The 12,656-nt window shown below is 38.4% G+C and overlaps 1 protein-coding gene across 2 annotated transcripts in view; it reads left to right on the top strand.

Moving 5' to 3' along the window:
* PRDM5 (PR/SET domain 5) overlaps positions 1 to 12,656 on the top strand; it is a 60,054-nt gene that overhangs the window by 24,013 nt on the left and 23,385 nt on the right. Inside the window, exons 10-13 of one of the 2 annotated variants that reach the window (XM_030272014.4) lie at positions 1,006 to 1,163; positions 6,058 to 6,151; positions 7,181 to 7,341; positions 8,777 to 8,870. In XM_030272014.4, the coding sequence (XP_030127874.3) occupies positions 1,006 to 1,163; positions 6,058 to 6,151; positions 7,181 to 7,341; positions 8,777 to 8,870 (507 nt within the window). Of the gene's footprint in view, positions 1 to 1,005; positions 1,164 to 4,602; positions 4,695 to 6,057; positions 6,152 to 7,180; positions 7,342 to 8,776; positions 8,871 to 12,656 lie in introns of both variants that reach the window. The other variant, XM_030272015.4, reaches the window with a different exon arrangement.

Below are 12,656 nucleotides of genomic sequence, written 5' to 3' on the forward strand. Positions count from 1 at the left end.
ATGAGGTCAGTGAGCTGGGGTGGGCCAAAAGGTTGTTCTATGGCTTAGAGAGGAGGTGAAAAACCAGTGCCTGAGGCTTTCTGCTGAGAAGAGGCTGTGAGCAGGGTGTGCTGTCAGTGATCTGTGCTACACGCTGCGTTTTACTATTTATCTGTGTTTATGTTAGTGGGCTCATAGCTTCTGGTCAGAGGAGAGCAGCTCATGGGTCATGCCATCCACAAGAGCACCACTTTGTGCCAGCACAAGTCCACTGTGAGCATGGTGTCCCATCCTTGGGTTTGGCAGTGTGGCACCAGATGGCTCTGCCAGGATTTCTGGTCACTGCAAATCCAGCATTTTCTGTGTCCCTCACCAGTGATTAGAAACATCAAGCAACACAATGGAAACACAAACATTGTTCTGTCAAATGCATTAGCATTTAAACAAATACAGATTTTTACAGCTGCAGAGGCTTAGAGTTGAACTGTTTTCTTGGTATCAATCCACAGCAAAAGCTCATTTCTTGTAACATAATCTGTATCTCAGAGGCTCCTGGCTTTCTTTTGACACTTTTGGATGAGCATTAGTGCAGTTAAGTTGCAATCACCAGTTGAAGCATAAAGGCTTTTTGCATAGGAACTTTTGGGTTTGGAAGCTAATATGTATATTGTTAATTAAGTTTTAAAATATTTAAACTGTCATGGCCTCTTTCACATTTGTAATCTGGAAACACGGTTTTCCTCTTTGAAGTCATTCTTTTTTGATTTAAGCTAATTAATCAGAGTTTAGTTTTAGCAATGAGTATTGCAAAGAATGTGCCAATTTCTTGAGATACACCATGGTTCATCTTTTATGAAGTGACTTAACTGTCTAACATAAAGGGCATTAGGTGTCTTTCTAATTGGTTTAATCTTAATTGGGTTGACTTAATTGCAGAAATCTCTCTGAGGAGATGACTGTCTCTGCCTTTCATCTTCTCCCCCTGTATAAACAGGAGATTAAATGTCCCCCACTCATTTTCTGCAGAAAAACGCCCCTACACCTGCGAGGTTTGCAATAAGTCCTTCAAACGACTTGATCAAGTGACTGCACACAAAATAATACACAGTGAAGATAAACCTTATAAATGCAAGCTTTGTGGAAAGGGATTTGCCCACAGAAATGTTTACAAGAATCACAAGAAGGTAAAGCACTCTGCTGTTGTTGTTTACAGGTCTGCCAGCCTCAGATTTGTAGATTTTTTTAAAGTGGTTCATTGTTAACCTCTGCCGTGCTTATAAACATGGGATTAAAGTATTGGAGAATGTAGTTTTAGTGTTCTTTGTTATATCCAAAATTTCAAAAGGCTGAGCCAATTTTAGTAAACAAAAAGGTTAAAATAAGAAGTAAAGCACAGTTTCTTGGTTAAAAGCAACAAATAAATCCCCTTTTGACTTTTTTGTTTTGTTTTTATTTTTTTGCTTTGTTTTGATTGTGTTTTTCTGGTTTTTTTAAGTATTAGGTTACCAAGTTAATGTCACTGATTTAAAGATATCTTCAAATACTTTTTTTTTTGATAGTGTAATTGTATAAAACTATGTGTAGTCCTCTTGCAGTCATTGTAGGACTTAGCAGCAGATGCTTTCAAACTACTCTAAATTTGAACTTGGTGCAGTGTTCACATATTAAAACAACATCAGAGGAAAGATTTACCTGAAAAATAGACTCACAAAAGGATGTTCTGCCTGTGTTGAAGCTCAAATATGTTTGGCCTAATTTCTGTAATGCCTGTCATTAGTTTTAACCTGGGCTTACATTTCTAATGGCAAGGCTCTATCCAGGACTGCTGTTTTGGAATTACGAGACTGTAAAAAAAAAACCAAAAAAACCCAAAACCAACCAAACAAAAAAAACCCCAAACAATAACAAAACAAACAAACAAAAAAAAAACCACCAAAAAAACCCCCACAAAACAACAAAAAAAAAACAACCAAAAAAAACCTAACCCTGATATAGCCATACCTCCAAGTCTTTCGCAGTATGGCTCGTGTTATATTCCATCTGGGAATTTGGCACAGGATCTTTGCACCATCTCTTGCACTTGAAGCCATAAATCATGTAAGAGCAATAATAATGCCTCTCACTGGATGAAGCGGTGATGACTGTCTAAAACAAGAAAGCATGCAGCAGCCTGCTGAAGGACAAGATTATCTCCCATACATTATGTTTTGTGGTCTAGACTTTAAGAAAATTGGACAGAACTTTGCAGATTGGATATATTCTAAGAAAAATGTATAAAATGTTATCTAGAAAGATAACTCCATTTTTTAGATGAATACTTTTTACATGTTTATTGATGTTAGCTAGCCATTGATGACTGGTAGGGAGTTTGGGTTGAAAATGGACTTCAGGATTAAGTATGGAGTAAGCACTTTGACCCAATTCTGTGTTTAAGGCAGTAGTACCACCAGCATAAACAAGGATTAGAAGTTCCACTTAATGGGAAAAATATTAAAATTTAGACAGCTTTAGTGGGTACCAAATTTTGATGGAATTCCTTAAAGCATGTTAGAATGCTGGTTTCCTGGACCTGTTTGCACCTAATACTGGCTGTAAATCAGCTGTGCTCTATATTGAGAGAAGCTTGTTCCTGTGTTTGCATAAAGATTACCCAAACAGCTGTGACTATTCACCCATCCACATGTAGGTTTCTAAATTCACTTACTGAGTGAGGAGGCGAACAGGAGAGACAGGAGACTGACATGGATGGTCTGAGTTGCTTTTTTAGACACATCTCTCTCCACTGAGGAAATAACAGGAGGAAAGGGAGCAGGCAGCACTGTGGAGTCTGGATGTGTGTGCACAAAAGCCCGTTGTACCATACAACTCAAGGATGTGGTGGTTTGGGAGGCCAAAATAGTTTTGAGTGCCACAATTTTGGGAAGGCTATGCCTAGAGAAAGAGGACAGCAGTTCTCTTGCTTGTTCACAGGAGTGCTGATCCTACAGGAATAGTGTAAATGTAAAACTTAATTGTGTATTATGCTTCTGTGTATTTCTTCAGCTTATGATGTTTTTTAGATGTGTGTTTCCTGTGAGGTGTCTTCCCAGGTTTATTTTCTTTTGGAGGAAGAGTTGAACTGTAAATAATTTCAGGGTACTTTTCTGAGTTCCAGGATTAGGTTATTGGGCTAGTAGCGGGAAGCATAGATACCTGCAGTAGGAATGATGGGCATAGGAGTGAAAACCACTTAAATCAACAGCATTTAAAAGAAAACATAAGTTTAAGTTTAATAGCAACATGCTTAAAAAACCTTTGGATTTTTCAGCAGGCTTACATTCGTTTTATATGTAAGACAGTACAGATACATTTTCTGCCTTTGAATTCTTGACTTGTGTTTTAGATGGAAACGTTTTGCTTTTGTTTCTGTAATTCCTGTGTGGGTTTTTTTTTTTAACCTGATTTGATGTTGGAAGTCTCAGAATAAAAATTACTCGTAAAACATGTGTTTTTAAACGTCTTTCAGATGTGGGTGTCTGTTGGGTCATTTCAAAAGTGCAGAAGGAGATTAGTTCCTCAGATTTCACAGGATTTCATTGGGAGATATAGTGGAGTTGCCAAGATGTTGTCTGCTCTGTTCAGTGCAGCACTGGGATGTGAACCTTAACTTAGCACTTGTTATGCACTTAGAGCTGCACATCTGAGGCAGGAACTGTGGTACCTCTGTAATTTGCTGCTCCTGCAAACAGGTGCTGCACTGCTCTGCATTGGTGCATGTGCAAGCTGGCTTTGCCACTTGCTTGGAGATGTCAAGGCTGGGAAGTGTTCTGGGATATGGAACCTCTGTGAGAGCTCAGGCTGTGACTTGAATGATCTTAAATGGTGTGACTTAAATACAGTTCCATTTCTGTGACAAGGCAAGAGAGCAGTAGCTGAAATGAGGAAGCAAAAAGGGATTGTGCTACAGACAGAAGTAGTCACCTTTCAGGCAGGTGAAACCCTCTTCAGACTGGAAGAGGGTTCATGTTCTGAGCCATGTAATGCAGATTACCTCCATGCAGGAGATGTTTTTGCTCCATCTGCTCCTTTGTTGCTGTGTACAAGAGGATGAGTTCAGAGAACAAAATGTGAAGACATGATGGTCGGCAGAAATAGGTCATCAGACGCAGGATTTTAAAGGGTTTATGGCTAATCCAGGGTTGTTTGGTCCTGGGGAGTGTAACGATTTGAAACAACTGTATTCCATCAGTTTATCTGTTGGGAATAAGTAGCCTTGGGCTGTGCTTAAGCCTCCACAGATGCTGTGGTAGGAAAGGCTGCCTTGAAATGCTGCATAAGAGCCCATCCTCAACTGCTGGGATGATATGTATATCCTTGCATGTGGGTATGCCTAGTTAGATGATTTTCTTTGTAGGGAAGTTAAGACATGCAGATTCATCTGTGTATTTTGATCAAAAGGTGAGGAGAATATAAAGGAGATGCTAAGGAGGAGTTCTGTACAAATCACTTTGCTCTTCAGAACTGTCACTCACATGGTGATTGTTCCAAACCAGGACATTTTTTTAAAAAGCAGCATGACTTTTGCGCTCGTGAAAGGTGCCAGATTGACAGCTCTGGAGACTGAACCCTTCTATTTATCCACAGAACAGGTACAGCACAGGCAGCAGCACTGCGAGCTTCCCCACAGTGTCTCGTCCATGTGTCCCAAGCCTGTTCTGGAGGAACCCCCTGTTGAGGTGAGAAGGCAGTTCAGTCTCTTCATGTCCTGTCAATCCTTGGCCTCACTGCCAGGGGGGCTGAGCAGGGTGTCAGCTAATGCCAGCTGTGCTGGGAACCTTTTTGCTTTCAGTGACCTAATCTGAGGTCAAGGAATTGATTTTGAGCCCACTGCAGGACATTCAGGTTTTGGTGCTGTGTGTATGTGAGAGGTCATTGATGTTAAAATCAAAGTTGGGTTCAAGGCCCTCAGCCAACCTCTCAAGAATTTCATTGTCTCCCCACAGCCCTCTTTTTTCCCCCAGATGAAGGGGTAGAATAACAGTTGTTTGGATTCTGGATAGCAGAAATAGATTATATAAATATGTACTATGCTAATATTTGCCCTTAGTCTACCAGATTAACTCATTTACCTAATTTCCTGCGTACTATAAAACACTTACTGTCCATCCCCTTTTCCTCTGGGGGCTCCAGCTTGTAATAAGGTCCTTGTGAGCTAATAAAGTATTTGGATGATGATGCATTAAAAACCTGATTTCCTTTGCAAAAATAGTAGGAAATTGGGTAGATAGTAAATTAATCAGTACGACTTATTATCTACAATGGGACAGCTGTTAAAAACACAAGGAAACAGGGAAAGTGCTTTGTAATATATAAAAGTAAAATAAAGCTGGAGGTTTCCCAAGCTTCAGAAAAGAAATTGCTTCAACTCTGTGGTGTGGGAGATTCATCCAAGCTTAACCTTTATTTTATTCACAGCTTTGAGGCTGTTTTTCAGCTACAATGAATTTTTCTACAGCCAACAAAAAACTCGATCCTGTTGCTTGCATGGCTTTGTTTTTTGGGTTTTTTTTTTTTTCTGGTGGTTTTTGTTGTTTGGTATATTTTAAAATAAAATAAGCTATATATAAAAGTAGTCTCAGGATTTGAGGAATTTTCTTTGCTACATTTTAGGTGCTATCATGAAAATCAGATTGGTTTTACCTTAAAATTTTAATGAAAAGAAAGGGGTTTGTGTGCATTCAACTTGAAAGTATTTATTCATATTAATAAGTATTCCAGGCCTGTGTTAGTGCAGCTGAAGCAATGCAGCTGAGCTTGTAGTTTTTTCCTCTGGTTATTCTGTATTTTTGTTTCTGTTTATGTGCACACCTCATGTGACGCTTGTGAGAATGGGGATGGTGCAGTTACTGAGTAACTGCTCTGCTGGCTTTCAGGATCCTGAATAATGGCAGAATGATTATTTTAATTCTTTGTCCCCTGATGCTTCCAATTGTGATATCCTCTCCTGAGTCACATCTAGAAAATGAGCTGTACTTACTGCAATGACAACTGATGGATTTCCATGAGCCTTTCCTCTGACATTTTGTCTTTCATCCACAGACCCATTCTGAAGAGAGACCGTTCCAGTGTGAGGAATGCAAAGCCTTGTTCCGAACCCCCTTCTCTCTACAAAGACATTTGTTAATCCATAACAGTAAGTGCAAAGTCCGAGGAAAACAACTTTCTCCATTCTCTTATATGCCTAACAAAAGCAAACATGTGGCACCTTGCTCTCATATACAACTTGCTGTGTTAAATTGGTACTAGGACTCAACTCCATATCCAGGGCATTAAAAAATTCAGAGCCAAATTCAAACTTTGCCTTCAGATGGACTTAAATGCAAATCCAAATATGCTGTAGAAAATCCACAATGGTTTGAGGTCTGATGGCAAGAAATTTATTTCTTCATTAAGTGTGATAATGTTACCCTCATTTTAAGAATGGACAAATGGTAACAGAGATAAGTTGGTGACTTGCTCAGCTTTTGTAGATAATCAGGTTAAGAGCTTGACACTGAGATTGTCTCTCCTGTGCCAGCCCAGGCTCATGTTTGCTGCTTCTGGCACAGAACTGGAGCAGCTCAGAGAAATGCTGTGGCCATTTTTGCTCATGAGTAACTTCCCTTGGCATTCTGTCCTTTTTTTTTAATTGACTGTATTATGATTTATTTTTGGTGGAATTTTCTCCATCTTTAATACTTGCAGACCCCTAGACTATCATTCAACCCTTTGAAAATCAACAGTTTACATTTTAGAAAATGCTCATGATCTAAAATCCTTAGCTTAGAAGACAGTACTTGGTTTTGGGGAATATTCACACTGACATAACTAAGAAAACCACAAATCTTTCATTTTTTAATCCTGCATAACAATGTTTCTGTTAGACGAATTATTGGATTGGCATGTTCAGTTTCTTCTTTTACAATCATCTTTCAAAGCTTCTGCAATTTTTTAAAGCATTGGCTGTCATAAATTTTTTTTCCCAGTGTTAAAAACGATGGGAGAAAATGTTAAAAACCCATTCAGTAATGTGTCTTCTAATGAACAAGCATTTGCAGAATATTCAAAATATGTAATTCACAGTGTGCAGAATTTTAGGTTTTTGTGAAGATTTCTCTAAAAACATACACTGTGACTTTTTTTAAGAGGGTGGTAGTTCAAGAAAACCTATTTTTCTCTTTAGGTGAGAGGACCTTCAAGTGTGATCACTGTGATGCCACTTTCAAAAGAAAGGACACATTAAATGTTCATATTCAAGTTGTACATGATGGACATAAGAAATACAAGTGTGACTTGTGTGACAAAGCTTTTGTGACACCCTCAGTTCTGAAGAGCCATAAGAAAGTGAGTAGAATCAACTGATAATTTCTTGTGTGTCCTTAAGGTTGTCATTCAGTTTAGAATCCTCAAAGCTGCTTCTGCCTTTCTGGCTTTTCAGTAGATTTTCCTTATCCTAAAATGCTGATTGCAGCAGTATACTTATTGGTGCCCAGCTGAATTACAAGCTGGTGCTTGTGTATAAATTCAGTGGAGGTGCTCCAGCATCAGGTGTATGGCAGGATGCGCCTGACTGCCCTCCTTTGTACCAAACTCTGCCATGGGGTTGGGGTAAACCTTAGGAGAAGGCTTGCTCACTAGTTTGGCCTGAGGTAAGATTGATGTTACAGGGTAGAAATGCAAAGAAAATAATTGAATCAAGAAAAATCAGCTGAGAAGGTCAGTTTAGGTGCTGCCACCTAATTCTGATTGTGAGAATGTATTTAAAAATGTCCTGCATGTATTGCTTGCCATATAGTATGTGCTTCATACATACATGTAAAATGGGAATTGCTTTTGCTTTGTGTTCCTGTCAGACTAGGACTGGCTGTGTTGTAGTTTTACTGTATTGTTCCCAGAAATCCTTTTGGTATTTGGGAGTTTGGAATGAATTGGTAGCTTAGCTGTCTGTCTGGTATATCCCAATGTTGCTGCTAGAGATACAAATGATCTCCAAATGACTGTATCCTAGTCAAGAGGAGTTTAGCATTTATATATTTCATGTCAGGGAATGAAAACAGTGCAAGTCCATCCAGTATTGAAATGAGATCTCATTTACTCTTGGTTCAGCTGCAGCATAAAATGTACTATGTGAGAAATGTTTTGTTATGATGTAATGAAGAGTTTTTGTCATTACCGTGTGTTTTCATCAACATAAGAATTAATTTCACTATCTGAAGAGGAAACTGGAAACTGAAATAATCAGCTGCTCATATAATTGAATGTGTTATCTTTCCTATCTCATTTAAATTAACACTTCTAAATGAAGTCATCAGAAATTCTCCACTAATAGAACAGCCACAGTGATAAGGAAAAATAATTTGATAGACTGATAAATCTTTAGTTCAGAGTTGTGTTTTGAAAGTGCAGTATGAAAAATGATGGTGACCTTATGTGTAATTGATATCAGGGTGATCTTACTGTTGACACACAGGTTGGCTGGGAGAGTTTGTAATACTTTTTTTTTTCTGTTTTGAAATCATTCTTATAGCAGTGAGGTCTTCCATCCCAAAAAGCTTGATTTCAAAAGACAAACTCAGTGATTTAGTGCTGGTGATAGTTACAATGTTCTTTTTGTGATCAATTCTTTAACACCTAGAGCTAATTAGAGTCTTTGCCTGGTGCGATGGTAAAATACATAATAGAGGTAATAGCAGTCAATGTCAATACAATTAAATACTCCATAGTTCACTTTTTTATGTAATGCTGAACAGTCATTCTTGTCTTTCCCCTCCCCATGTAGACTCACACAGGAGAAAAAGAGAAAATTTGCCCATATTGTGGACAGAAGTTTGCAAGCAATGGAACACTGAGAGTTCATATCCGAAGCCATACAGGTATTTATTATGATGAACAGAGAAGACTTTCTGAATCTGTAACAGGGTGTATCTGTGTCCACAGTTTATCTGTCTACAAACAGGCAAATCTACAGGTAGGCTTAACACAGCAGCTTTGTCAGACATTTTACCTGCTTAACGTGTAAAAGCTGTTGTCGGGTTTCATTTTGCAAGTTTACACTTTGATTCAAATAAGTAATGTCAGGTGGCTGAAAGAGGTTTCTTTGTGATGATTTGTTTACAACATAAAATGGTGTCAATTTGCCTTTGGCGTGACATTTTCTTCCCTCTGCATAACCAAGTTTGGCTTGCAGGGAGATGACAGTAATTTCTGTGTGCTGCTTGCTGATGTTACCCATCAGTTTGCATGGAGCAGAAAGCCCCAGTTTTTCAAGCTCATAGTGTAGATGGCTCTTGGGAAGATGCTCTGGAGATGTCCGAGTAAAAATGCTTTTCACATGTGTGCTGCTACCAGTTAGATTTCAACTCTCTCAAGCAGGCTTTCCTAAATTTAGGAGTTGGACTACATGAGTTTTGTGAAACCAGACACCAGGGACATACCCTGAGTATAGAGCCCTGCAAAATTTGTAGCCTCTATTATCGGAGGCTGTGATGTTTTGAGCTTACTTGAAGCAGAAAGGCATGGAAGGTTTCTAGTACCTTTGTAAATTAAATGCAGGAGAAGAAACTGCCTTGCCAGGAGATTATACAGGTTGGAATTACAGCAATATGGACTGTGGAAACAATTTATGAACAAATAATGCTGCAGGAAGGAAAGTCTCAAGGTCTCTTTTTTACCTAAGGATCTATAAGCAGTCATTGTACAGTGACTAATTCAGGAAAAATGCATTGCTAAATTAATTTATAATGACCTGCGATAAATAAACTCTGATTCTTTCCTCTTCCAGTCTTGCTGCTAGTCCAGTGTCAACTACATTTTTGGTGGTTTGCATCAGTTACTATGAGAATTAACCAAAATAGATATTTATGGTTACTTTTGTCACTCTGTTATGATTCCTGATCAATTTTTGATGATCCTGATGAATAACGGGGGAGGTTGCTTCTAAGTTGTGACTTTGGGTTTAAAAGGAATATTTGTATTATATGGCAAAATGCCTAACGTAGGGCTGAGTGAGAAAATGCCATAGTTGGATTCTTGTTGCAAATCTGGAGAGGTGGTTTTGTTTGGTGCTGTACCTGAAGGGTTCAGCCATTTTTTTCTTGGACATAACACAAGCCTGCTGATCATGAGAGGAACTTGTCCAGTGTTCAGTGAGCCTCGGGAAACATGGCTTTCTGAGGAATAGCTTGCATCATTCCCAAAGAACGTAATAGAAGCTGCTGAAGGAAATCTAGGTCATCTGCAAACAGGGTAAAAAAAAGTTGAGCACTCTTAAGTTCCCTACAATGTGAAAATCCTTGACAACTTTACAGGGAATTTCTGAGCAGTAAGAAATTTTCAGTTCATCAAATAGTGGAGCCAAGAGCTTGCTTTATTCAGAGATGAATGTTTGGTTTCTAAATGTTGCAGTGATTAATACTTCATGGTATTGATGTCTGTTAAATTCTTTGGATTTGAATTAATCATTTCAAAACTATGCTATCCGTTTTCAGTCAGACTTCAAAGTATCACTTTTCATTCTGAGCTAGAAGTGAAACAAGCAGCCACTGTCTGTTTTCAGTAGATGATTCATCCTTCTGAATAAGCTTTGAGCTTTTGGTGCAACTCAGCAGTCCACCACAAATGTAAATATTGCAAAGACTTCTTGTCTTAGTGATTACAAGTGATGAGGTTTGAGGTCTGTGTCCAGACATTTGCATTATCCCATTTTCTTTTGGTCGTCAGCTAGACTTCGTTTTATTATCTACTTTGTGTGAGAGGTTTTGTTCTGTATTTACAAAACAGATTCAGGTAGTGGTTATTTTCAAGAGAGTTGTACATCACTTTTTGTCCTCCTTATATTTATAAAGTTATTCTTTACAAAAGCTGCGGTTCTAGGGTACATGTCTGGTTCTGCTTTGAAATTGTATTTTTAGTATGCTTAATAATCCATATACAGAAAGAGAAGCTCAGTGGGGTTTTGTCTTTTATTTAATATGCAGCATGTGCTCTTGAATGTTGTTCCACACAGACATGCATGCTTTCTGGATAAGCAATTTTCTTCCCTCTTCTGTGTTAGAATAAGACTCTGTAAATGAGCCCAAACAGTACTTGGCCTTTTGCAGCAGCTGAGCTGGTTTGGGGTGAGTGAACATGTCTGCATGTGCATGTACAGAGGGAAGGGGGTGATCTTTGCCTCTGAACCTGGGGTGTTGCTCTGTAATTCATCATCTGGGTTTCAGCCTTGGCATGACACAGACAGCACTCTGCAGGTCAGCTGAAACACTAGAGCACATTCTCCCTCTCCTGTATCCTGTTGGTTTATGACTTCTTAGGGTCACAGGGAGCTGGGGTTAATTCAGCAAAAGAATCTTTTGACTGTGATATAAATTCCTTGGCTTGTTCATAAATTGTAAAAGATCCTATGGTCTGCTCCATGGGCTTGAAACCCGGGGGCTGGGAGGTTAATTGCTTCCCTGAAGTTTTAAGCAACTTTCAATGTTAGCAGTTTCTGGCTGAAGTTTGTGCAGCTTCTCAGTTACCTTATGCTTATCTGTTTAAAGGTGTTAATTGCTGTAGGGTGTGTGTATGGATTTGTGTGTGCCTGTGTGATCTGGGTATAAACACACACACGTTTTATTTGTCTGCTGTTTATACTGTCACCTTCCTAATTAGTTGTGTCCTAATCCCTTCTATCCTTGGGATGTAGCACATCAAGCTGTGCAACAGTGAAAGTTGTTCTGAAGTGGTTCATATTTGCAGGTAAATTTCTTTTAGAGTTAGGAGAATTAAGGGATTTCACTGTAATTCTGTCCTTTCTACTCTGTCCTTTCCCTACTGATACTTAAAGACTGATGAGGACCAATGAATGACCACAAACATCTTCCAGAAAATGTGCAAATATTGGTTGAAATATAACGTTATTTTGCTTTTACCATCACAGTTAGTCCAAGTCCTGATGATAAGCCAGTAAGATAACTTATATCTGTCCTAAATGTTCTCTGAAAAGATAAGTTTTTCAATTTTATGTCATTTGAAAGCCATGAGTTATTGTATCTTTCTTACATGTTACATGCTCTGCTAGGTGCAAAAAAACAGGTTTGTTTTTTTAAGCATGAGTTGAGAAGGTTCTTTGCAAATTTACTTCCATGTGGATGAGTAAAAGATAATACCAAGAAATTACATTAAAATGGCAAAAAGCATTTGGACCGCAGACTTCTATATCATTTGTGCCAACACGATATTTTTCAATTTATGTAAGAAGAGATTGCTTTATAAGCTTTCAGAAATACTTAACTTCAGCTGTTGATTGCCTTCTTGAAATGCCTCCTGCACTGAGAACCTGATGTTATGCACCTAATTTGGCCATTGTAGTCCCATTTCTACAACTTAACTAAGCTTTCGAGCATATTTACAATCCTACCTAAGTCCCAACTAGATAAATGTCTAAGCTCAAATTTTGCACTTCTAAGACAAAATTCCTGGGCAAGCAAAATATTAGTGGTGGAGTTCTAATAATAAAGATCTTTGGTTTTTAACAGTAGTTCAGTCATCTCTGAACACAGAAGACTTCAAAGTAGTTGAAGGAAGTAATGAGTTCAAGTACAGGATAACTTTTATTTATTATAGTGTAAAATATATCACCAAAGGTTTAATAGCTAAACAAGCAACTGTTTGTTCATGTA

The sequence above is a fragment of the Taeniopygia guttata genome, chromosome 4, assembly GCF_048771995.1.
Source record: "Taeniopygia guttata chromosome 4, bTaeGut7.mat, whole genome shotgun sequence".
NCBI lineage: Eukaryota > Metazoa > Chordata > Aves > Passeriformes > Estrildidae > Taeniopygia > Taeniopygia guttata.